Below are 24,567 nucleotides of genomic sequence, written 5' to 3'. Positions count from 1 at the left end.
TAAAAGACCTCATTGTTGTCCCAAGTTAAGAATGAATAACTCTGTCAGCCACTAAGAAGAATCTCAAGTCTTTTGCAGATTATTTTCAATAATATGTCTTGCGTTTAAAATGTGGTATACCATGCTGACATGGGTATGATCTGATTTAAAGCACATAGAATTATCCTTCAACTGACTTATTTTGATATACACTATATTTCCAAGAGTACTGGGTCACTTGCCTTGATCCCCCTAATGACTTAAGTGACATCCCGTTCTTAATCCACAGGGCTTAATATGACATTGGTCCACCCTTTGCAGCTATAACAGCTTTAACTCTTCTGGGAAGGGGTTCCATAAGGTTTAAGAGTGTGTTTATGGGAATTTTTGGCCATTCTTCCAGAAGCACATTTGTGAGGTCACACACTGATGTTAAGTGAAGAGACCAAAGGTGATCTATCGGGTTGAGGTCAGCACTCTGTGCAGGCCAGTCAAGTTCATCTTCACCAAACTCTGAGATCCATGTTTTTATGGACCTTGCATTGTCCACTGGTGCACAGCCATGTTGGATGATAAAATGAAAATGTAAAATGTCAATTTTATAGTGATAAATTGACGGTACCGCAATCACAAACTCACTCTGGGTGGTAGCTAGATAGCTTTGATATGTAGCATCAGCTAACTTGTTTCTTGAAGTTTGTGAACGTAAATAGCATATTTGTAAATATGAACCAATCATGATCTGCCTAAAATGTTTACCGTCATGTCAACATAGCAACAGCACAGTAACAATGGTTTTATTACCTCCGCCAAGGAAGATATGTTTTCATCGGGGATTGTTTGTATGTTTGTCTGTCTGTTTGTTAGCAAGATAACTCAAAAAGTTTCAGGGAAGGTCTGAAATGACCCAAGGAAGAAACGGTTACATTTTGGGAGTGATCTGTATCACCGTCTAGATTCAGGAGGCGATTATGTTTTTCGCTTAGTGGTGTAATGGCATGGTATGGCCACGTTGTGGCGATCTGAATAGTTTAGGTTCTCATGTCTGACAACCAAGGAAGAACAATACAGGTGGAGGTCTGCGCTCTGAGTGCATTTATAGTTGGGCATGTTAAGTCGGTGCACATAAGCGCCCATGGCATTCTAGAACACACTTATTGCGTGTGCTTTTGGTAAACGGGCCAGGGGAATTAGGATTCTGAAATTAGGAAGTTGGGCTCTGTAAAGTGTTTTTGAAACATGTTATATAAAAAAGAAGCAAAATACATCAACAATTCTATAAAAATTGAATTAGCAATCTTCTATAAACTTCTAAAATATCATATCTCTGGTGCCTTTCATTCAGCGGTGTGCAGTGAGGGCTGCATCCTGTTTATTCACCTCTTCCCAAATGGAGATTAGGTCAGTCAGGAATGTCTGAATCTGAAAACCAAACATAAGACTATCAACTTTGACTGTTACCAATTCAGAGTATAGGTGCCTTTTACAAACTTAAGGCTCAAACTTCAAGTGGCTTTGTTGAAAAACAACAAAGAAATTCAGATTTTTACCACCAGGGAACAGCCATCTTTGATCTCGACGATGTCACAAGAATACCTGCAATTATGCTGCATTCAGGCCACCTGGGAATATTACGGCCCGCCCTCATGATTAGGCCAAAGATGGTCTAGTTAACAATATGAGTCATAAAGTGATTTGCCAATGGAAAGAAATGGCACGTACAGCGCCCTCCACAATTATTGGCACCCCTGGTTAAGATGTGTTCTTTAGCTTCTAATAAATTCATTTTCTTTCCAAATAATATAGGACCACAATGAAAAAAAAGCGTAAAATCCAACCTTTAATACAAGTGCATTTATTTAGAAGGAAAAAAATCCTACATTAAGAAATAATTATTCTTCATAAAATCACCTGTTCCACAATTATTGGCACCCCTAACAATTCCTAGGAAATAAATGTAATTAAAGTATTTCTGTCATTTCTGTCATTTCTACAGTAGTTTACAAAGTCAATCAGTATGTAGGAACATTTAATTAGTAATTCTTAACATCCTGTTTCCCTGGGCTATCAATATGACGTGACACAGAGGCCATTTATCTTCAACATGGGAAAGACAAAGGAACACACTGTTCAAGTAAGGCAGATGTGTGTCGACCTTCACAACTAAGGCAATGGCTATAAGAAAATAGCCACTCACACACCTGCCCATATCTATGGTCAGAGGAATCGTTAAGAAGTTTAAAACAACTGGAACAGTGGTAAACAAGCCTGGAAGAGGATGCATGTTTATTTTGCCACCACGCACAGTGAGGAGGATGGTAAGAGAAATAAAAAAATCTTCAAAACTCACTGTTACAGAATTGCATCAAATGGTTGCATCTTGGGGTCACAAAGTCTCCAAAACAACCATCAGGCACTATCTACATGCCAACAAGTTGTTTGGGAGGCATGCAGGGAAAACAACCTTTCTCACTCAAAATCATAAGCACAAACGTCTGGAGCGGTACTGGGCCTTCAACTGGGACCGTGTGCTTTGGTCAGATGAGACAACGTTAGAGCTTTTTGGCAACAAACACTCTAAGTGGGTCTGGCGTAACAAAAAGATGAGTATGCAGAACAGCACCTCATGCCCACTGTGAAGTATGGGGGAGGATCGGTGATGCTGTGGGCCTGTTTATCTTCCAAGGGCCTGGGAACCTTGTTAGGGTGCATGGCATCATGAATGCTTTGAAATACCAGGACATTTTAAATCAAAATCTGGTGGCCTCTGCCCGAAAGCTGAAGATGGATCGTCACTGGGTCTTTCAGCAAGATAATGACCCTAAACATATGGCCAAGTCTACACAGAAATGGTTCACCAGACACCGTATCAAGCTCCTACCATGGCCATCTCAGTTCCCAGACCTCAACCCCATTGAAAACCTGTGTGGTGAGTTGAAGAGGAGAGTGCAGAGGAGAGAACCCAGGTCGTTGGATGATTTGGAGATTTTGTGCAAAGAGGAATGGTCGAAGATCCCTCTTTCTGTTTTCTCTAATCTTGTGAAACATTATAAGACAAGATTAGGTGCTGTTTTATTAGCAAAAGGGGGTTGTACAAAGCATTTACATCAGGGGTGCCAATAATTGTGGCACACATGATTTGATGTAAAATAATTATTTCTTAAAGTGGGATTTTTTTTCCTTCTAAATAAATGCACTTGTATTAAAGGTTGGATTTTACGCTTTTTTTCATTGTGGTCCTACATTATTTGGAAAAAAAAAATAATTTATCAGAAGCTAAAGAACACATCTTAACCAGGGGTGCCAATAATTGTGGAGGGCGCTGTAGTTCTGCTAGGCCCAGCACACGCTGACAAATATGGAATTTGGAATATTCTGCTAGTTGGTGCACACGCAACTGTTCAGATTGGTTGTCTGTCCATCTTTTACGTGGACTTCACTGGAGCAGATGTTGCACACAACTTCGGCAGCCTAGCGGTCTACTTTCATCAGGCCTTATACAGTATATGCAGGCCATGTCATTTCATGTTGACATATAATAAAAAATACCAATGTATTTTATCATATTATGATCTGACAGACCAAGGGAAGGACAGTGTCAACTTTGCCTGTCTGTCATTTACTCTGTCCATGTCACAACTTTCTAATAAAGACCATGCCACCCCCTTTGTCACGAGTTAAGGGTATTCTGCCTGAGGCAGTAATATTAGGAATATCCTGACAGAGAACATGCTGAAGAAAAAAGAATGCTGTATAGTTTTGACTTATCTCTCCTGCCATGTTATCATACCAGCCATACTGAATATTAAAATACAAGTAATAATATATGAAGGACAAATACCTTGTCCAGCTGCCTTGGTGTGTCTTCAGGGGTAACCTGTTGTTCCCTTGTGTCTCTAGAGTGCTTGCACACGCTTTGGTACAAGTTCAGGGTGGCCATCTTGATAGTACCCAACAACAGAGTTTTTTTGGCAGCTGTGTTTTGAATGTGGGCCCATCTTGATTCCTAGGGACATAAAAGTAATCACGCTATGTCTTCATCACCAAGCATGTCCTGTAGCATAATTGGGGGGACACTGCACCTTGTTCTTGTTATTTTTGACAGGAATGTTTTACTTCAGAGTTTGTAGCGCCAGGTCCATTAAAATTGCAATCTGTTTTGGCCGTCTTTGAGCATTTTTTTGTCAACATTTATGGTGCAGTGGATTACATAGCTTTAAGTCACACAAGCAAGTCTCAAGTCTTAACTTTCAAATCTCAAGCAAGTCCAAGTCATTTTTTATGACAATAAAGCAAGTCAAGTCATAGCTTGGGTCAAGCAAGTCACAAGTCAAGTCACAAAAGTTTCCTTTTTTAAACAAGACAGTGGTTCTGATTTTCATCATCATAATCATTTTTTCCTATTCAACATTCAAAACACATTGCATCCAAGCCATATACATCTGAACATCTTTAAATTTATACAGATAAAAAAAACAACCTAAACCTTTCTATAGGATTTAATTAAGGGCTGTGACTTGGCGACTCAAGGACATTCACCTTCCTATCCTTAAGCCACTGCTTTGTCCACATGGTAGCAGAATATTCCAGATGTGTTTTTGCACTGAACTCCAAGAGCTATGTTTGGCGAAATTGTTTTATCTTATGAAATGTCTGTTTATCCTGATAGCAAGGCTTACAAGACCAACAGATGTTTCAAAATATATCAGACACTAGCCCTGATAGGGTACCTTATTGTGTCTGTAAAGGAGTACCTGATGTTTCTGAAGTATCAATGAAGGCTTGTGGATGTGTAGAAAAATAAGTGGGGTGTGGTGAATTCAAATCTCATACCCAGATCATGCCCTCTTCCCGAGCATGGTCCAGCTGACTCTGCAGTTGAGCGAGGGTGTTGTTGTAGTGAAGCAGTGTGTCGTTGCTCTGTTCAATGAATCGGGTCAGCTGTGTACGGGCATTCTCTGTGCTGTCCTGGTTCTGCTGGGTGGTCTGGACCAGATCCTCACGGGTTAGCATCAGGGTGTCATACCGTGACATCACTTGGCGTGCCTCCTGGAACTGACAGACCAAAAATAAATACCATGGCTTGAGCTGCATGCTTTGAATGTCCTGAATTCTGAATCTTGCCACAGTCATTGTTACATTAGGTAAATGTACTACTAAGTAGGGGCCTGGGGATAATGGACACACAGTGTGTAAAATTTGACGCATCGTCGACATGGTAGGGGCCAGCGACATGGAGCTAATTTTTGAATCCATGTGATCGCCATAACAAAACTGTTTAGACTATTGTTAACAGCAGAAAGCACATTTAAGTGTAAGAGGCTAACCTTTTGTTTATTTGTACAAACCCACAAAACAGAGCCTTCCTTCTCCCTACTTCTTCGTCGCATTGGTAAAGGATTTCCCCCCCCCTATTGTTCCTTTGAATGTCTGTTGTGCCGTGCTTACACTAAATAAACAATCCGTTGCTCGGAGGCAAGGCACTCCATTCATTGTATCACATGTCATCAAAATGATTTTGGAAATGTTACTCTAAAGTTAAAAAAAAAAAAACATACTATCTGTCCCACACAAGTGACCTACCTGCTCACTGATCTGCACCACCTTATCAAGGTAATTGGGGTAAATAGCATTCTTCTTTACGTGCGTCTCCAAATAATTTCTCTCTTGTATCAGAGTCTTCATCTCCTTTTTTAAGACACAGAGGTCCTCCCACTTCTGTTTGGTCAGCTCCCTTTCTTGGCCCGCTTTTCTTATGGCGCGGCAACGTTTCATTTCGTTATCCTGTAGGACGGCTCATGATAAGACTGACATACACCTGTGCTATTAGCCAACGCTATACATCCTGCACTGCAAAAACATCTAATCAAATCTGACCTAACATTGAGCAAATTTGTCTTGATATGACTCCTTGAAATAAGTCAAAGTCTTCTTAAATTAAGGCAAATTCTCTTTTGAGAGAGTAAGGTAAGCCTCTTCATACAAAAAACAATACAAAATAGATTTTTTTGGCTGAACTGGACAGGGGATTACCTTCAAAAAGTTGTCAAATCTATGGAGGTACTCCCTCATCTGTCTTTCCTTGTCATACAGCTCATCCTTTCGAACACGCAAAGCTCTTAAAGTTGTGTCAAAGTCCTGAGAGGAACAAGTATGAGTGAGGAGACCAGTTTCTTGAGGGCATGAAGCTACCATCATGACTAGATTGTGTGGCAGCTCTACAGCAGCACAACCTCTTATGTCAAATTGTCATGACCAAAGCCATCTGCAGGATATGTCATCTTGGTGTGTCAAATTGTCATAATGAAGACATCCCAAACAATGTCAAATTGACATAAAATATGACATTATTTGGGATTCCACAGAGTGACTCACATAGATTCCTTCAAAAACATTTGCTTATTATTTACCAAAAGGTTAGAGAATAATAAAGCGTAGTTTGTCTATTGTCTAATCCATAAATATTTTATGCACAACCAACACTTGGATTACTACTACACTTGTTACCGCAGATAAACACTTTAAGCCAACAGTCACTTGTATAGCTGTCATGCTTGTGTCCTTTGAATAATGGAGCCGAGGCACATGTGCTCAATACAGAGAACTTAATTCCATCACCAAAAATGTTAGCACGGGCACAAAAGGGTTAATGCCAAATAAATTGTTCACTTACCTACCAGTTGCATATCTCGTGTGCCATGCCATACTCTGCAGTAACTGACAAACTAGTTACTTGGTAAACTATTAGAGATACGTTTTTAATCTTCAGGAGTAAGATAATCGTGGGTTTTCTCGTAATAACATTACCATCTAACTCCTCAGCCTGTCTGTCCATTGTTCACACACGCATTTCAAGGGAGATTCAGTGCCCTGTTGGGATATCTCCTTCTCTTTACAATTTCATGAGTTTTTGTCCAGGGAAAAAAACCAGTAGCTGCAAGCAGCGACAGTGGACCCGAGCACCTACCTCTCTTTGCATCCTCATGGCATCATGGACTTCCATGGCCTCCCGCCTCTTTTGTAACAGACGGGAGGAGGGTGCAATGATGTCATCCCCTCCTGAAGTGGCTTTGCTAGTTGAAAGAAGAATGGATCAGATCAGTATCTCCTATTGGTCAAAAACCCTATGTCATACTGGGTCGAAGAAGACAAATAAGGTGTTTCAACTGGACAAAAAATATTTTGTATTAATTTTTTCTTCTTCAACCTTATGTTGACACAAAAATGTGAGTTTAGCAAAACTCATTCACTATAGTGTTTAGGATAAGTGAACCTGGCAATTATTGCTTTAGCCAATCAGCATTGAGCAAGGTCAAGTGTATTGTGTATTCGATCATAATATAAATATTATACGCATACAGTGTAATCTCTTTTTTTTCCTGGTTCTGTCCCAGACAAAAGAAAAGAGGTTCTTGTTTACTTCATTATCATACACCTGGCCCCTATCTGTGCTCTCTCCCCACCAGCCGATGATCTCACCTCTCCCCTGACCTTCGAACAACAACATGTGTTTTCTCAAACCCTGCTCTCCTGACTGTTGGTCTATTTTGCTGAAGATAGTAATGTCTTGACTCTCACAGCAAATGCATTGATTTGGCCCAAAGCACAGCTTACAGCAGTACAGTAGGCCCAAACTTACAGCTTATGACCATGAATACATTTTTTGAATCATGAAAAAACACAACACTACTTCCATTGATTTCATTACAGTGATTATTAACTACTGCACACATTTACGCTTGAGTTATGCGCCTGGTGTAGCAGTCAGCTAGCTCCAATGTTAGCCTAGCTGCTAGTTCTAAAAATATATTTGTTGTGCCCAAAATACATATATAAAATCTTTTTTTTTAAAGTTGTGCTCTGGTAGGCTACTTACACCAACTGATCACGAAGGTTTTCGCCGAAGTAGCTTTTGAAATAATCAGATAAGTTTACAGACATTGTATATTCTAAAGTTGGCTAACGTTGTAACCTGGTTGTAACCTGAGATGAGAAAAAAGAATGGTTGCCGAGCAACAGCCAGCCCAGCCCTAATTTCGTTACAAAAGTAATGATGACCTAGTTCTAGTTCTATCTCAGCTGTCCAATGACTGATTTTATTTCTAAAATCTTCCCCGTAAACTGACAACACAGGCTATAATGTGCTATGATTGGTTAAGAAGTTTATGGCGCGAAATGTTTTCGATACTTGAAGATGATGCATGACTTGGCAGCCGGACGCCTTCTGCACTTTTACTTCGACACATTACATCAAGATTACATCGACTGGTACTGACGGTCCGTGTAACGCTTTGCAGTGCTTTGTTCTATTTGCAGATTTCACATGAAAATAATGAAAAAATGTTTAAAATTTCTATTATTTATTTTTCAGACTACTCGGTAAATTGATGATTGTTGTGTGTTTTATTGTTTTGCATTGAGTACACTTGGGATTTTCTCCTCAGAAGTTCGAAAGTCAAACATTGACTCTAACTTTGTGTTTTTGCGCTTGGGGTTGGACTGAACCATGAACGCTGGGGGTTACCGGAGAGTTGCGTTGTGGCCCAGAGGTTTCACTTCACCCGATGTCTGCTTGGGTTAAGAATGGGATGTTATTAATGGGCTTAGCCTACTCTTGTCAACTTGTTGTTTAACAGCTTCTGTAGGCATGCTGGTGGAGAGGTTTTAGTTCATGGGTAGGGTTGCTCACATTTATTCAAACCGTCAACAACTGTGAACAAATGCTATCGTAGGCTTGCATAGGCAGCATGAAAGCGTCACCGACTCCGCACCATAGACCCCCCCCAACACACACACACACACACACACACACACACACACACACACACACACACACACACACACACACACACACACACACACACACACACACACACAGACCAGCACCATCAGCAGAGATTGCAACAAGTGCATGAGACAAGTTACTGTAGGCTATCTGAAGGACTGTGAAGTCTAACCATCGAGGGCGCAGGTGAGGGAATGAGGAGTTGAGCGGTCCTCAATCGCCTCCAGTCGGTCTAGATAGGCCTACGTCTCGAGCTCACTTGGCATGAATTTGACTCGATCTGTATCATTTATAGCCTATCTCTGCAACTGGCCAGAGGCGCCACGTAGGCCTATCCCTTGGCGCGTTTGGTTCAGTCCAACCACGATGCAGAAATGGAAAAATGGAAAATTGGAAAATGGACTCAATTTTAGTTTTGTTTCAAATTCATTATTTACCGTTTCAAAAACCACACTCGAAAGTTAAAATATAGCATCAATTGTCCATTTGCTGAGTAGTCTGACAAATGGATAATGAAAGTTTTGAACCCATTTTCCATATTTTCATGTGAATTCTGCAAATAGAACAAAGCACTGCAAAGCGTTACACGGACCACTGACACACAGCTTTTGGACAAACTGAGGTAAGATGTTTTAAATCGGTTCTGGTTAATCTTAATTTATAATCCTAAAATCATGTTTTGACAGTAATATGCTTTCTCGTTAGCGTCAGTGCGGACATAAACTTTAGCTGTAATGTATTTCTGATTAGCAGCTAGCTGCATTACTCTGGGCTGCTTGTAATATTTGCTTCTGATGTCAGATATTCTCATGTTATATTACAATTGTCAATGACACAACATTGTATAGGCTACAAAAACGATCTGCTAACAGCAACAAAAAATGTTTAGTAGTGCACAATGCTATCATTCACAACTCTGCAGTTTCTCTGCTATTTTGAAAAGGTCAAAGGTTATTTCAACTCGGCAACTAGTTGCCCAGTGGAAAATACCACGAGAGGGTGTTCATGTGCATTTTTCACGTCGGCACATGAAGGCACCATCATAATTCTCGATAAATATCACAAAATCCAAGCATAATAAAAGCCAGACAAATTATGTTTATCTGCATGTATGGCTGTCTTATTAGTAAGATGAATCCACAAGTGCTGATAATCCACATAGCAAATACTCAATTTGCTGAAAGCCATTCCGTTTTATTGCTTTCTTAAGGAACAGCACAATTATTTTCAACCACATGAAAAGGGTTCTTCTAAACATGATAATTTAGGCTGATCTTATAATATCATATGTCATTAAAACACAGTGATGGTGGCAGGACATGGGCCTACTCCCATGTACATATTAAAACCCAGCCATCTCCAGCTGTAATATCCATTTACATAGCGCTATATTTCTGAAAAATGTTGGGTTATTTGAATTGAAAAAAAAAAAAAAAAAGTTCCTCAGGTGATTACAAACTTTTGCATGGTAGTGTACACATAATTGTACAATGCAACAATTAACAACACCAACACCACAAATACTGCAAAAGCTGCTGACAACACTGAGGTCGTGGTTTACCTAGGGCACTCACATACTGATGGAAACAGTACTGTACTGCAAGTTGCTTTGGATACAAGTGACCTGCTAAATTAATAAATGCAAATAAACACTCAATCATTCCATGGATCACTTTTATCACACCAATATAAACAGAATGTCACTGGATTTGGCCACTGCATCCAGACAGATAGGCAAACAGAGATGAGCGGAATACATGAAAAATTAGAACTCCTCGTGAACGTTGCGGGCATAGTCCATGAGCTTGCTTCCTGTGAAATACTCGCTGTACTTGAGGATCTCCTCTAACTCCAGATTGTGGTTTTGATTTTCATCAGCTACGGCAATCATCTGCTTGGCCTCATTCAGAGCGTTGTACTCATTCATGGGATCCATGTACTCCTGAAAGATAAATGAAGGCAATTTCATTCATTTGTGTGACAGATGTAATTATGTGTGACAGACAAAGTTCAATTCAAAATAGAAAATCAGTGCACGCTTGATTTTAGGTCATTTGAAAAGCAATAAGGTGTGGGTAAAAAAACCCCCAACTTTGTAATGCCCTCAATCAGAGAGTCTGGTATCCAGGGTAATGAATTACAGCATCACAGGGTGAAAGTGAGAATTCATTAATTATTTTAAAGTACATTTCTAAATATCATGATGTATATCGTGTATATCGAGAAATAGACTAAAATTATTGCAATATTATTTTTTTGTCATATCGCCCAACCCCCAGTCGTATAAATAGTGACCCTGCAAGATTCCAAAATTCTAGTCTATGAAAGACTAGACCAGGGGTTCCCAAACTGTGAGGCGCGCCTCCCCTGGGGGGCACCAAATAATTTGAGGGGAGGCGCGGAAGGTTGATTCAAAAAAGAAGGAAAAACTTTTATTTTATTTTAGAACTATCTATGCTTTTTTTCAATGATTATGCAATTGTCAACATTATAAAATCGAAATAAATCATAGAAGAGATGTATACTAAATCTTTTGGATAGTGGAAAGTAGTATTGATCCCTATCCTGTGTGAGAATGTATTGTGCCAAACTTCATAACGTAACTTAGCAACAGTGCCGCCAAGCTAGCTGCAAGGGCGCGGAGGTGTCACTGTTTTCAGAGGGTAGGCCCACATTCATGGAGTTTGGGAACCCATGGACTAGAGTCTAGACCAGGGGTCGGCAACCTTTGAGACCTCCAGTGCCAATTTCAAAATTTCTAGTCAATGAGTGTGCCACTATCAACAATAATGGTTAAAAAACACACAAACAACGGGAATATACTTCTACAAATTTGGAATTTTATTTTACATTGAAAATGTGCTAATAAAATAAAATGTTAATAATAATAATAATAATAATTATTATTATTATTATAGCCTTGCATAACAAACGAAACGGCCACAACATTTTATAGGCAACAGCAGGCCTATTTAACTGAACAGTGTGGGCTGAGGCTAAAATGGATCATAGGCTATATGTCTCAATTAAAAGGTATATCTTGCCTACCAGTCAGTGTGATCCCTGTCCTTGCTTTTCTTGGCTGAGCTTTTTTTATCTGGGGTTTGTAGTTTGTCACTTCGTCAGTCTGAGATTTTTTTTTTTGCTGATGCTGGTGAGGTGTGCCAGTGATTATGCCTCGGCGTGCCAGCAGTGGCACCCGTGCCATAGGTTGCCTACCCCTGGTCTAGACTATACAATCTGTCAAAAATCTTCCCCATATTTTCAAAGTCCTCTGTTATATAACATTATCAACCAAGCAACATGTACAAAAAGTACTTTGTAGACAACATACTTAGTACAACAATACATCTATGAATGAAGCTCTGAAGTGATACTGTGGACTTGCAGCAGCAAGTAGTTATTAAGTCTTATTCATACCAGTAATTTTGCTAAATCATCACTTTTCCAAGTAACAACAACTAGTTCCCTTAAAAGTGTTCACTGAAACATTGTGAACGAAACTGTCCCCACCTCCAGTTCTTCCATTGTCACAATCCCGTCGTGATTGCCATCGATGACATCTTGAAATTCTTTTCTCCTCTCACGGACCCAGTCGTCATCGATGTCCTGAGCCTGCTGGTTTTCCACCGTCCCCATGGGCAGCGATATGAATTCAGACAGGGTAAGCTTTTTGTCACCATCCTGATCTAAACACAGAACACAGAGAGGCTTGTTTAATTTTGTGAAAAAGTAGCTGTGTGCACATCCCACCTTGCAGGTGCAGGACAAATGGAGAGTAACTTAAGAAAGGATTGTAATGTCCGCAACACTGATAAATTGCTCCCTTTTAATGAAAAAAAAAAAGAAAAAACGGGAGCAATTTATCAGTGTTGCGGACATTACAATCCTTTCTTGTTTAATTTTGTGCCATAAACAACTTTCCAACATTTCAACCTCACTAGCAGCTTCCACTGGTAAAATGATGATTGTGCATGATCACATCACATTGATGCTGAAATGGTATATAGTACCTAGGTCACGAACAATCTCCTTCACCATGTACTTGAGCATGCCACGGCTGTGTTCAGGGTGTAAGAAAGATAGAAACTCCTCCTCGTTCAGCAGTTGGTCAGCTGGGGGATTATCTGCCTGGAACCAGCGGTCTTTCAGACTCTCCAAAACCTCCTGAGCTGCACGGTGTAAAAATATACTCTTTAGAATTACAATACAACTTTTGACCCACTGCAAAATCAATACATCAGTCTCTCTATACAGCCACTCTTTTGATTACAATAAATTCACATCTTGACAAGAAAATGTATACCATACAAAAAAATATCTTGCTGAGAAAGTTATTTTTATGAATCTGTGAAGAGTTAATGGAGATAACATTGACAAATTCATACTTACTTTCCTCATCCACTTTGAGCTCTTCATTATTTTTTACTTTCTCTGCCACTTCTCTCTCATTGAAGCCTTTGCTGGCCAGAAACTTAACACGGTACTCATCCCACGTCACATGCCCTACGGTCGGATGAAAATGTTACTTAATCTCAAAGGAAGAAAAAAGATGAAATTATACACAAGAAATTAAGAATTTACAAATTGTTGCATCCAATACATTTGTCTTGTCTATCAGAATAAGATTCTCCTTTCACAGCAAAAAGGGGAGTTATCGTAAATAGCTAGTTGGCTATATCCCATTCAATCTCAATGGAGCAATGGTAGTAGTAGTTTACTGAGAAAAAAAAAAAACAATGTCTTCTTCACAACTTTAGCACATAAAAATAGATGTTTTAAAAAAAATAAATAATAATTAATGGGAGTCCAAACAATGAATATACTGTATGAGTACCAAGATCAGCTTTACTCCTTATAATCGAAAAGGGCAAGAGTTTACCAGACGTGCTCATCATGTCTCACTTTTTGAAGGATCTACGCTTCAGCTTAGATAGATAATGTGTTTAAGACTGGCTTTACCAGTCCTGTGTCAGCTTTATGAATATAGATAGGATCTATACAGTACTTAGGAGAACCCCCCTCACCATCTCCATCAGGGTCAACAGCCCGAAAGCTGAGCTTGTTCTCTCTCACAGCCTCCTGGAAATGTTCCTCTGTCTTCTCCATGATCCACCGCTGCATTTCCTTAGCACTCACACTGTTGTCATGGTTCAAATCCACCCTGCAAAAGACAGTCAGTCAGAGTAGAACAATGAGATTTACGTATCACTGGAATCACTAGACCAAGAGAATTCTGTTGCCATTCAATACAATATGAGTGTATTAGAAATATAATTTAACAATATTAAGTTCATCATAATTCTATAACGCATAGTTCCGGTCCTTGATTATGATAGGCTGAATCATATTTCGTCCTTTCAAATGACTTGTGCCATCGCTGCCGCTTTGTTTGGTTGTACTTTAATCAGGAGCCTTGTGCCACTTTGCCCCATTGCCCCTGAGTGTAGCTTGACAGTCCCATCATCTAGCCTGTCCAGCTCTGGAGGTAATTGACAGGGATTCCCAAACGGTGGTACACGGAATTCCACAAGAGGGTACGCGAGATGAAAAGGGCAATGTCGGGAAAAAAAAAGTGTTTTAAATCATAGGCCTATGTTCTCTTTGTCAGGCGTGCCTGCAGGTATACAGACGTACACATGTACCATCAGGCTACTCAACAAGGAGAGAGAATTTCTCTTGAGTGTGTATTCACATCAAATTGGCCCACTATAACTTCCCAACTCATGCATCCCATTAAATACATGACAGTAGACTATTAATTTACAATGTTCTGTAAAGATGGTGAACACATTATCAAAATCAATTTAAAGGTATACTATGCAGGATTGGCAATTTCATCGCCGGTTTCGCTTTCATTTTCGCTCGTTTTTTGCTTGCATATTTCTTTGCAGAGCTTCCCCTACAGCTTTAGCGTGTATGTTTTACAAAACTCCTCAATCGGTTAGTCTGCCGTGCCTTTTCATGAGACTTTACATGACACTTCCTGGAGTAGAGCATGGGTGCGTGCCCGAGGTCTCTTGAAGTTGCAAGCGTGGTTCTACCGCTACAGACCACTAGAGCGGCCAAAAAAAACACTGTTCGACCGGTAATGACTCATTTAATCATATATAACAGTATGGAAGGAATTGATTAACTGAAAAACGTTGCATCGTATACCTTTAATGCAGAACTATATGCATGTGCACACCTTTCGTTTGAGCAGGAGAGAGCATGCACACAGGCAGGCAGGCACGCAACTATCGGCCATCTATATTTGCTGGTTATCAGATAGATAGATAGATAGATAGATAGATACTTTATTGATCCCCAAGGGGAAATTCAAGAATCAGCACACAATGTTAAGGTAATTCACTAAAACCTTCCCAGTACTGAATGTATGTGAGATTCAACACATTCTTCCTGTTCTGTGACTGTGGAATTGTTTGAATGGCTTGTTTGCCATGAATTGAATTCCACTTCCTGTCATTCCAATTCAAATTCAAATTCAAATTCAAATTCAACTTCCTGTGGGACAGGGCCAATTTAATTCAAATTCCATTTCATGAATTTAAAGAGGAACTATGCAGGATTGGCGATCGTTTTTCGTTTTCGCTCGTTTTATGCTTGCATATTTCTCTGCAGAGCTTCCCCGACAGGTTTAAGATGCAAATTTCCCAGGTTTAAGATGCAAATTAGACAGGGTGTATGAATGTAGCCTACCTCCTACACATGTTAAGGGGATATGTCTGATATAAGATTTAAGATGTCAATAATGCAAAACGACTGTATAGGTGTAGGTGTCAATGCAGAAGTGCAAATACATTACTTTTGGAAAATGTCCACCAGCTTTTCCCTGTTCCTGCGGGGCTCTGAGTCCTCCTCAAACTCTTCGATTTCCTTGCCAAGAAACACTTCCTTATTGAAATCTCTGTTCAGATGTCCATCCATTTCCATCTTCACTCCATTAAGATGGTCTGGTGGAAGAATCTCATTTTCTTCTTTGCTGTTAGGCACTTTTTCCTTAAGTACAGAAATATTGGCCGGACGACCATGGACATCAAGAATAAGCAACACGGAGAGTAGAGTGCAGAAGCCTGTCCACATGCCGCACTTGGCGTTCGACCCACCAGTCATAGTTGCAAGTGTTTCTGAATAATGATAAGAGAAAAACAACACTGTTAAACACCATATCCTAGGAACTAGCATATTAACCACTTTAAATAAGGGAGAGGGTACTTTATCTGGGTCAGTCAGTGCAAAATCAGACAAAATCGAGGAAAATGGTTGCTGCATCTCAGATTTAGCTCAAACTTTGTGTCCCTAATATTTTGGATCTATAACATGTTTTTATTAAATTCCAGTGTTATACATTTTGTCACCCTTGATTACCTAGTCAACTAGGTGACCAGACATTCTGGTTTAACCAAGACAGTCCCAATTTTGAGCATCCCGAGTCCCGAAAAAAGCCGATAAAAGTCGGGATGCTAAAATGTCTCGGTTTACACAAACCATTATAAAAATGTGGTGTTATTAGCCCCATCATTAACTAAGCCATGGAGAGTCTAAAGTCTCCAGTGTATGATTTTGATTGTGTGTGTGTGTGTGTATGTGTGTGTGCACACGTGTCAGTCAATCGTAACAGCCTGCATAATCTGGAACTGGATGCAGGCGCAGATTCCTGCAATACTTTAAGGACATGTGACATGGTGTCAAGGCGGTAAGTCCCACCCCGTCTGGAGGAAGTTGGACAGAATTTCTAACCAATTTGCATTGCCTGCATCCCAGTATGCACTGTGTCCAACCCAGCATGCATTACATCAAGTCAGATCTGCATGGGTCTATTGTTGTTTATTACTGCTATTCTCCCTAATGTGGTCTGACTAACTTTCAAATTGTTCACTGTTAAATTACTTATTGTATTGTTTTTATTTGTATGGCGCTTTGGGAAAAAAGCGTCTGCCAAATCCCATAACCATAGTGTCTGTGACGTAAAGCTGTGGCAAAGTATGCAATCAAACGTCATTAACCCACATACAGTATCAGTTACACACCAGTCAAATGTACAATTCCTAAAAAATACCAAGACCCAGTTGACATTGTACATGCTTTTCTGGTGTTCTACTGACAGTGGTGTCCTGCTTCAATTTGAACTGGAAATGTCAGAAGGCGGAAGTAAGCATAAAGCACAAATAAAACCAGGTAATAAAACGGCAGAAAAAACAAGCGAACCACATAATCGTCTTCGTTCACTGAAAATATTCGATCGCCTTTAGAAGTTCGTTTGAGGCCAAGACAAGCCTAATAGTCAGCTAATTACATAATACGTGGATTTGCCTTGTAACATCATACTTTTAAGGAAGCTTTGCTAAACGAGTCTGACCCATTGCGATGATGTTACGAGTGAGTTATAATACTATCGTCAAGGCCTTATTACTAGCAAGGCCGACCACTTTGCTGATGACATTTTACGGGGCTTAATATTTTAACGTTACATATCATAGCATGACAATTTTACATGTGATGGGATATGGCACAACTGTTAATAGTAGCTGACCTGGTTTAATGTTAGCCTACTTACCTGTGTTGTTGGTGAGGTGTTTACAACGCGAACGTTATACGTGATTGACCGAGTTTGGTCATCCAACAACTGAGAAACAAAATAACATTTAAGTAGCTGTTGATGTAAGCTAACTTAACAGTTGTTTTAAAAAAACAAAAGACTAACGTTAACGTTACCCAGATAGCCAACTTGCACGTATTGTCAAATGTCAGGTCTAAATCCTCCAGCTGTTTCTGTAACGTTACACGTGGCCACCTCAAAGGGGGCGGAGGAAGGTAAAAAAAATGTATTGTGGAAAAAAAATCAAAACAGCTTTATCCTTCTAAGGTCTACGTATGTCTATGGTTTTGACCAGTAGTGGTGTCTGTATTGGTACGTTTTAACATTTTTGATCTCTGAGTGGCTTGTAGTTTGCGGAAGTAGAATAAGGAAGTGACAGCACGAAAATGCCGGTGATCCACCAATCAGCGAGAGGGATATAGTACGCCACAGGAAGTGCGTCTCATCGAGCGTTTACATATCCCGCCTATCCAACCACAAGCCAATCAGCGGCAAACAAAGGTGCATACCAGAAGTGAGTGACAGCTGTAAACAATTTTCGGTCCACTTCTGTAGACCTTCGGAGATCCAACATTTCATTTGCGAGTGTTTAAATAGTTGAGGAATTATCTTTATCCCGTTCTAATAGAGCATACAGTAAATTATCCATATCCACGTCTAATAGTAAAATTGTTGTGTTGGTCATGAGTTTTACAGAGCTTTGAATGAATAGCTTTCAGAGCCATGAGAGTTGCGACACTTTTGATGTCGCCGCCATACCATCAAAAGTTCCAAAAAAACTGCTATGAATGACTGAATCGCAGGAGGGTGGGATGTAGCCTATTTCTGGATGCTGGAGAGGGTAATCAATTAACTCATTGACTACTGATCAAAAGATTGTCTGTTAATAGTTCCAAAACTCCCATAACCCAGAAAATGGCATGGGAAAGCGCTGCCATTTTTTCCCACGGTCTCTTATGGGAGTGTCGTCACTTGGTTTTCATCTACAGCTCTGGCCTAGCCTACAAAACAGCCTTGTAGTAGTGATAGGGGCAGTGTTGCCAGATTGGGTGGCCCGCCCAATTGGGCTTCTTTTGACTTTGTTCGGTGGGGGACAATAAGCTCTAGGCGGGCAAATAAAATGTTGAGTTAAATGGTTCTCTGTGACAAAAACGTTGTTTTTTTTTCGCATTGACTGATCCAACATAGGATATATTTTAACGCCAGTCAATATTATAATTTGTTTTAAAACAATAATATTTGTAATGGTGGATATTTTAGAATATACCATGAAATGTACAATCAAAGATGTAACGGTATGAAACTAACATTGTGACTGAGGTAAAGATAGTGAATTGCTGTGAATTACTAAATAAAGCTGCACCTCTTTGATTGAAGCTGTATCTTGTGTCTGCCTGTTGCTCACAACTAGCCAGGGGAGAGCCAGGATGTTTTTAATGAAACATAATTTACAAAGAGATTGTACCACATTGAAAGCTACAATTTTGACACTATAGCAACCTTTTCCTCTGTCAAATACAATTGCATGTTCAGCTCTGAACAAAAACATTCAGGAATTATTTCAACAGTGTCAATCATGAAAGATAATCGTGAAAGACAAAAAATTGTGTAGTCTGTTCAGGCCATAAGTGACGCGTCGGTCAACACTGTTACTACAGTAGAGACGGTTTATAGACAATCTTTGTTGTTACGTTTTTAGACAAATCTGATTGGTCAAAATACCTGAACATGCGTACAACACACACACACAAATCCGCATGCACACACACACATGCACACACAGACACACATACACACACTATTGGTGACTCTAGGGCTGAAATCTCATTGGCCCCTGAGGTGCCCCTGTACCATAAATCATCAATAAAGTGTCAGGATGTCCAAAGACTACAGAGCATAGCGCTCTATGATCTTTGCTTCAAACACTTTAAACATTATCTTTCCATGCATAAAATCTATCAGCATGCTAACAATGAATTCAAACCTGAACTTGTGTACCCTTATGTTAAGTTCATGATCACAGTTCACTGACTATGTTAGCAGCTTGAAATGATGTTATATGCCTATGATTTCTGTTTAAAATATCGACGTATTTCCTCTTGGTCTATTATATTTTTATAATATTTTTTAGCACAACTATTTGAACAAGGTGAGACTGGTGAAATGTAGGCACCTACACTGAACAAGAGATTTTCTGTGCATGGATGTTGACCGGTCCTTGGCCCCTCAGTGTAAAATGCCGGTCTCAGAAAAATCCTAGAACTGCCACTGACACACACACACACACTCTTAAACACAAAAGCAAACTCACATGTACACACTCATTCATGAACACGCTTTGTAAGAGTAGAAGATATATGCATATAAGTTGCACAAGTAGGAGATACAGACAAGTTGACAAGCATCATTTATTTTTGTGGAGAGAATGTGCAGAACTGAGCGGCAGTCATATTGTGTACCGCCACGCGGTACATCTAGTTTAACTATTGTATTGTTTATTTGTAAATCCCCAGCTCAAGATAACGGATCTCCTTGAATGGGCAAAGATTGTAAGAAAAAAAAAATTGTAGGTAAACTTCAGAGGCCTATCAGTCTATGATATATAACAATTAATGGCAACTGACAATGCCTTATCATTTACAATGGCAGTTTAGAAGAAACAATGTGATTAACCACCACGGCGTTCAAGGTGATGGAAAAGACAGATACGGAGGTGTCAATACTTTTTTTTAGTATGTTGAGAGAACATGCGCTCGAGATTTCGTTTTACTAAATCGGCTGCCATCAGACCACAAGTCAACCGCAGTCCATCTCGAACGAACCTCATGACTTTTATTTTGGAACATTGGTACAATTTGGCCGGAAGCTGTATTTCTCAAGGAAACTATGGTGGCGATTGAATACAGCGAGTTAATTGCCCTATTTCTTTATCTTCATACTGTTTGGCGCAAGTGACTGTTATTGAGCGACATGGCTTTACAGTAGCTCTGACAATATTAAATATTTTTCAATTACCAACGCTAGAGTGCCTAAAATATGCCATGTCGGCTGGCATCGCAATTTTAAGGCTGAATAGCTAACGTTAACATTATTCTAATCTCGGTCATATGCTATATCTTGACCTTACCGTTAGGTGACAAAATAAATCATGCCTCTCTGATGATTCCTCGAACGGTGGGTGGCGTTACAGGAGTAACGTTAAATCCTGACAGATCTTGAGGAATTCCAGCTCGAGGTTAGTTTGTTTCATTTTATTGTATAACGTTATCATATCAGCATTGTCAACGTTATGTTTAGCCTATGTTTAGCCACCTAACGTAGCAGTCAGCTTGTTATCCAATTTGTCTAATAAATTAATTAATCCATAAATAAATAAACAAAGATACGGTCCTCCAATTTTAGCTTTGTGTTGAGGAGTGTGACGTTGACTGGGAGCGGGCTCAGACCCAGTCCAACCAATTCTTGGCTTTATATGCAACAAAGTTCCGTGTCTTGTAAAGCAAATCTCTTCATTTCCGGAACACAGTTGACCTATATTGCTAGGGTCACCCCGCACGTTTTGCTCAATTTTAGTATTTGCCCAAATCCGATTTTTTTGTGTGGCTGTTGACATTGTTTTTTATTAAGTGTAACCAATATCAGATTCCTACCCCCAGTGTGGACTGGTGACAGTCCTGAACAGACCCGCATGCGCAAGACAACAACAAACGAACATACGCACAGCAGATGGCTAGATTGACTGACTGATTACTGGGGGTAGGGAAAGTAATCTCATCGCCACCTACTGGTTGCGTTCCTAGAGTTTAGCGGAGTGGATGGGATTTATTTTTAGAAAATAGAAAAGAGCCAATGTTAGTCGTCACATAGGTCTACCTGGTGGTTCTTCAATATTCTTATGTAGGCTATTTTGTGTAGGGTAGGCCTATAAAATGTAGGGATAATGGAATGTTCAACCAGAGAGGGTTAAATAGTAGGCCTAATGAAGGATCTTTGGTTCAACTCTAGATGATCAAGTTCTTTCTTGCCGTATTCAAGGTTTCAAAAATAACATTTAAAGTCTTGCGTAGTCTGAGCGTTCATGGTAAAATTCTTTGTCTGACAATTGCCCTAAACATTCTTTCACATTATCAGTTTTACTCAACGCAACTTTCACTGCATCACAGTTAATCTGTCACTTGTTTGAAGTTTTTCACTGGTTGCTGTAAATCTACCCAATATTCTGTCCCACATAATAGTCATCATGGCACTCTCAAGTGTATCAAGTTTAGCAACCAGCACAGAGACCTTGTGTTTGGCTTGGATTTTCATCACAGTCCGAGGCTGTTTTGACCAATACAATGAATCTCTACATTCCAGTCACAGGACCACACAGCAGAGGTGGTCCATGAGGTGGTTGAAGATCCACATTTAATAGGGATTTGACTCTGAGCTTCGTTATTCGAATATAATTGGAATATTTAAAAAATATATGATATTTGATCGAATATTAGGCAGCTGTTTCAAATCTGTAAGGGCATTCTTTTTTGTAAATATCTCAGATTCCAAGGCTTTTTCACACCTGGTGAAGTTGTGAATCACGAGCTCGACATTAGCATGGCTATAGTTATCTGGGGTCCTGTAGGTGACGTTAGCGCCTATTTTGTATTGACCATTTGCAGACACATGACTTAGCCTAGTCAGATGATTGCACCATGCTGGATGGCAAAAACATAGGAGGCGTATGGCAAACTACATTATGATATGTATTGCTGTGTTCACAGGGTCTGATTGTCATAAAGACGGCAGTGGTGTTGCTGTTGCTGCTGATATCTTAAAGGAAAGCTCTTGCCATTTTTCACATAGATCTCTGTTTCTCAAAGTCACTGAGTACTGTAGGTGAGAACCTGAAAACGATCAGCGCTATCTACAGTAACTCGAACATCCAGGCAGCTACAATATTACACTCTGTGCGACATGATTTTACAAATGCTAGCACTGTAGCTGCCTGGCTAATGCAGCTGTTGACAGGGATGGACAAAATTACATCAAAATGTATTTTCAAATAGAATATCAAATACCTTAATTTTAAGTCAAAATAAACCGCAAAATACATTAGAAACATCATGTGTCCAAATGAGATACTGATATTTTTGTTTTTTGAAAGTTCTAAAAAATACTCTTTAGATGGAGCATGATATCACTTTGTAAACATTTCTTAAATCTGACTCTGGACAGTGTTTGAGAGCAACAGCTTTTCTCTGCCTGCGTGACATGCCATAAACTGCAGACCTGATCAACTGATCTCTGCTGACCTGGCTGTTGCATCTCTTCGCCTAAATACTGTGTCAGAGATGCACTCAGAAAGTCACAACTGAAATTATGGCCGCGTTTCCCAGATTCGTTAAGAAGCTCTTAAGTGCTAAGAACTTCTTAGGAGCGTTCTTAAAATGTTCTTAGAGCGCTCCTAAGAAGTTCTTAACACTTAAGAGCTTCTTAACGAATGTGGGAAACGCGGCCCTTGTCATGCGGTACAAAGTGGAGACAAGTCTCTGACATCGTCAATGCATGCCTAGCTTGAGGAATGTTGCAGGGCAACCCAACCACATAACCGGTTCCATATGATTCTGATTGGATGACTAAAGTTCTCTAGACACTTGAGGTTGGTATGAGAGGGAGTGTATTGTGAGTGTGTGAGAAACCTACAAGTTGCTGATCTTGCACTGGATCATCTTCCTCAATATTCTGATCACAACATGGGCAATTTACTCAGCACCAGTCAGAGGCTATATTGTTTGTTTCAGCTTGCTTTCCTTCGTAAATCCAGTTGGTAAGTGAGATGTAAGATTTACATTGAGCTCAATGAGCAACAAACAGGCTAACATACGGGTCAAATACTTATTCTCTCCTATTTTAAGGAAGAGCATTTATTTATCTATGATACGTTCTTCATTCACAAAGAAAATTGGTGTCATTAAAAGTTGGATTTTACTCATTCTTAATGAAGGCATTAAGATATTTTTTTTTAAAGACTATTTTACATTCCTCTTTTTAGTCAACTTTAGCATAGATTCAAATGCCTATTATCCCCACTGTATCTATAACAACAATATTTATTCTAAATAAAAAGGCAACAGTCAGTGGAAGGGCATTATAAATACTAAAGTTGTTGTTTGTGTTCAGACAAATGTGTGTGTGAAAGTGCTTTTGAATGTGAAAAGAAAGCATATCTGATCCACACGTGAAGTTTTGAAATTCAAGCAGTCACTGAAGAAACCATAGGCTTGGAATTATAACCTCCATAGGCAGGCTAATTTTGTCTAATACTGTAAATCCCTTTCTTCAAAGCAAATAATCCAAATAATCTACACACGATCATGTAACAGTTACAAAATGAGCCATTTCTTCTGTGAGATCTCAAGATAGTAAAAGACATTTTTTGTTTACAAACTAGAGGATTCTTACAGGCCACAGTTTATGTATTGGTTGGTTAAACAAACTAGCTAAGGCAATCTGCAGCCTAATGAAAATATGAATGGTCCTTATAGAAATTATAGCTTGCATCTGTAGTGCAGGCCACAGGTTCTCGGGCCGTTATAATAATGAGCCTTACTGAAACAGTAGGATTTCACACGGGAGTTGATGGCCATTTCCTAGTTAACTAGTTTCTTTCCCATAAGGGAATGTTGGCCCATCAATTCGAGATTCTTCCCAACGGGAGGGAGGCGATTCAGAGAAACGCTGGGTTTGTGAAAGAAAACCTGCTATTGAGCACAGGTTCACATGACCATACGGTCATTCCATATCATATAACACAAAACAGGTGCTTCTCTGCCAAACTTATGGAGAAATTCAAAACAGCATGGCTGTAACACTAATAGTTTTGAAACTGAGCATTTTGGCAAACAAGCGTTAGGCCTATGCCTTTCCTAAACAAAGAATAAAGTTCACCCCAAAAGCAAACATGTCAGCACATTTGAAACAATCTGAGAGTGACCTGTCCAGAAAAAACAGAATCATGTTTGGCTATTAGCAGGAATACATACCTCACAATGCGAAGGAACGAACAGAAGTTAGCTGGGCATAACTTTGGTAGGCTCTACTATTTAAACATTCTATCCTGATTTACGCTTGGGACAACAGATGTTGGGACTTTGTGTAGAATGTAAATATTAAAACAGAAATTTTGCAAATCATGCAAACGTATTGAAGTGACTCAGTTGAT

General features: G+C 39.6%; 3 protein-coding genes across 6 annotated transcripts in view; 1 reads left to right on the top strand and 2 right to left on the bottom strand.

Moving 5' to 3' along the window:
• Positions 1-1,203: 1,203 nt before the first annotated feature.
• Positions 1,204-7,956, bottom strand: LOC134088266 (coiled-coil domain-containing protein 42-like). Its single transcript, XM_062542188.1, has 7 exons — positions 7,856-7,956; positions 6,947-7,052; positions 6,013-6,117; positions 5,563-5,763; positions 4,813-5,034; positions 3,821-3,985; positions 1,204-1,401 (listed from the first exon to the last, which is right to left on the bottom strand). The coding sequence occupies exons 1-7, from the start codon at positions 7,918-7,920 to the stop codon at positions 1,321-1,323; spliced, it is 945 nt and encodes a 314-aa protein (XP_062398172.1). The 5' UTR covers positions 7,921-7,956; the 3' UTR covers positions 1,204-1,320.
• A 1,981-nt stretch (positions 7,957-9,937) lies between these two features.
• Positions 9,938-17,708, bottom strand: sdf4 (stromal cell derived factor 4). Of its 2 annotated transcripts, none has more exons than XM_062540839.1 (8): positions 17,472-17,708; positions 17,325-17,393; positions 15,573-15,894; positions 13,792-13,928; positions 13,157-13,270; positions 12,778-12,936; positions 12,278-12,453; positions 9,938-10,706 (listed from the first exon to the last, which is right to left on the bottom strand). In XM_062540839.1, the coding sequence occupies exons 3-8, from the start codon at positions 15,878-15,880 to the stop codon at positions 10,530-10,532; spliced, it is 1,071 nt and encodes a 356-aa protein (XP_062396823.1). In that variant the 5' UTR covers positions 15,881-15,894; positions 17,325-17,393; positions 17,472-17,708; the 3' UTR covers positions 9,938-10,529. The 2 variants fall into 2 exon arrangements, with proteins under 2 accessions (XP_062396823.1, XP_062396822.1); XM_062540838.1 differs by having other exon boundaries at positions 17,483-17,708.
• Positions 17,709-20,270: 2,562 nt separating this feature from the next.
• The window catches only part of mib2 (MIB E3 ubiquitin protein ligase 2), a 31,430-nt gene continuing 27,133 nt past the window's right edge, over positions 20,271-24,567 (top strand). Inside the window, exon 1 of one of the 3 annotated variants that reach the window (XM_062540836.1) lies at positions 20,271-20,601. Coding sequence is in view for 1 of the 3 variants with exons in the window: in XM_062540835.1 (XP_062396819.1) it covers positions 24,395-24,434 (40 nt within the window). In the remaining 2 variants the exon portion in view is untranslated. Of the gene's footprint in view, positions 20,602-23,052; positions 23,173-24,309; positions 24,435-24,567 lie in introns of those variants that run through there. The other 2 variants (XM_062540837.1, XM_062540835.1) reach the window with 2 other exon arrangements.

This window comes from Sardina pilchardus, chromosome 7 (assembly GCF_963854185.1).
Source record: "Sardina pilchardus chromosome 7, fSarPil1.1, whole genome shotgun sequence".
NCBI lineage: Eukaryota > Metazoa > Chordata > Actinopteri > Clupeiformes > Clupeidae > Sardina > Sardina pilchardus.
This window is presented reverse-complemented; position numbering and strand designations above follow the sequence as displayed.

Excerpts from the sequence above, each read along its gene's own strand:
- LOC134088266 (XM_062542188.1), bottom strand. The coding sequence starts at position 7,920 with ATGTCTGTAAACTTATCTGATTATTTCAAAAGCTACTTCGGCGAAAAC. Across the intron at positions 6,118-6,946 it reads CCATGAGGATGCAAAGAGAG|GACTTTGACACAACTTTAAG; the intron begins GTAGGTGCTCGG and ends TGTTCCTCTCAG. Across the intron at positions 5,035-5,562 it reads TGGTGCAGATCAGTGAGCAG|TTCCAGGAGGCACGCCAAGT; the intron begins GTAGGTCACTTG and ends TTGGTCTGTCAG.
- sdf4 (XM_062540839.1), bottom strand. The coding sequence starts at position 15,880 with ATGACTGGTGGGTCGAACGCCAAGTGCGGCATGTGGACAGGCTTCTGC. Across the intron at positions 12,454-12,777 it reads GGAGATTGTTCGTGACCTAG|ATCAGGATGGTGACAAAAAG; the intron begins GTACTATATACC and ends TTCTGTGTTTAG. Across the intron at positions 10,707-12,277 it reads TGACAATGGAAGAACTGGAG|GAGTACATGGATCCCATGAA; the intron begins GTGGGGACAGTT and ends TTTATCTTTCAG.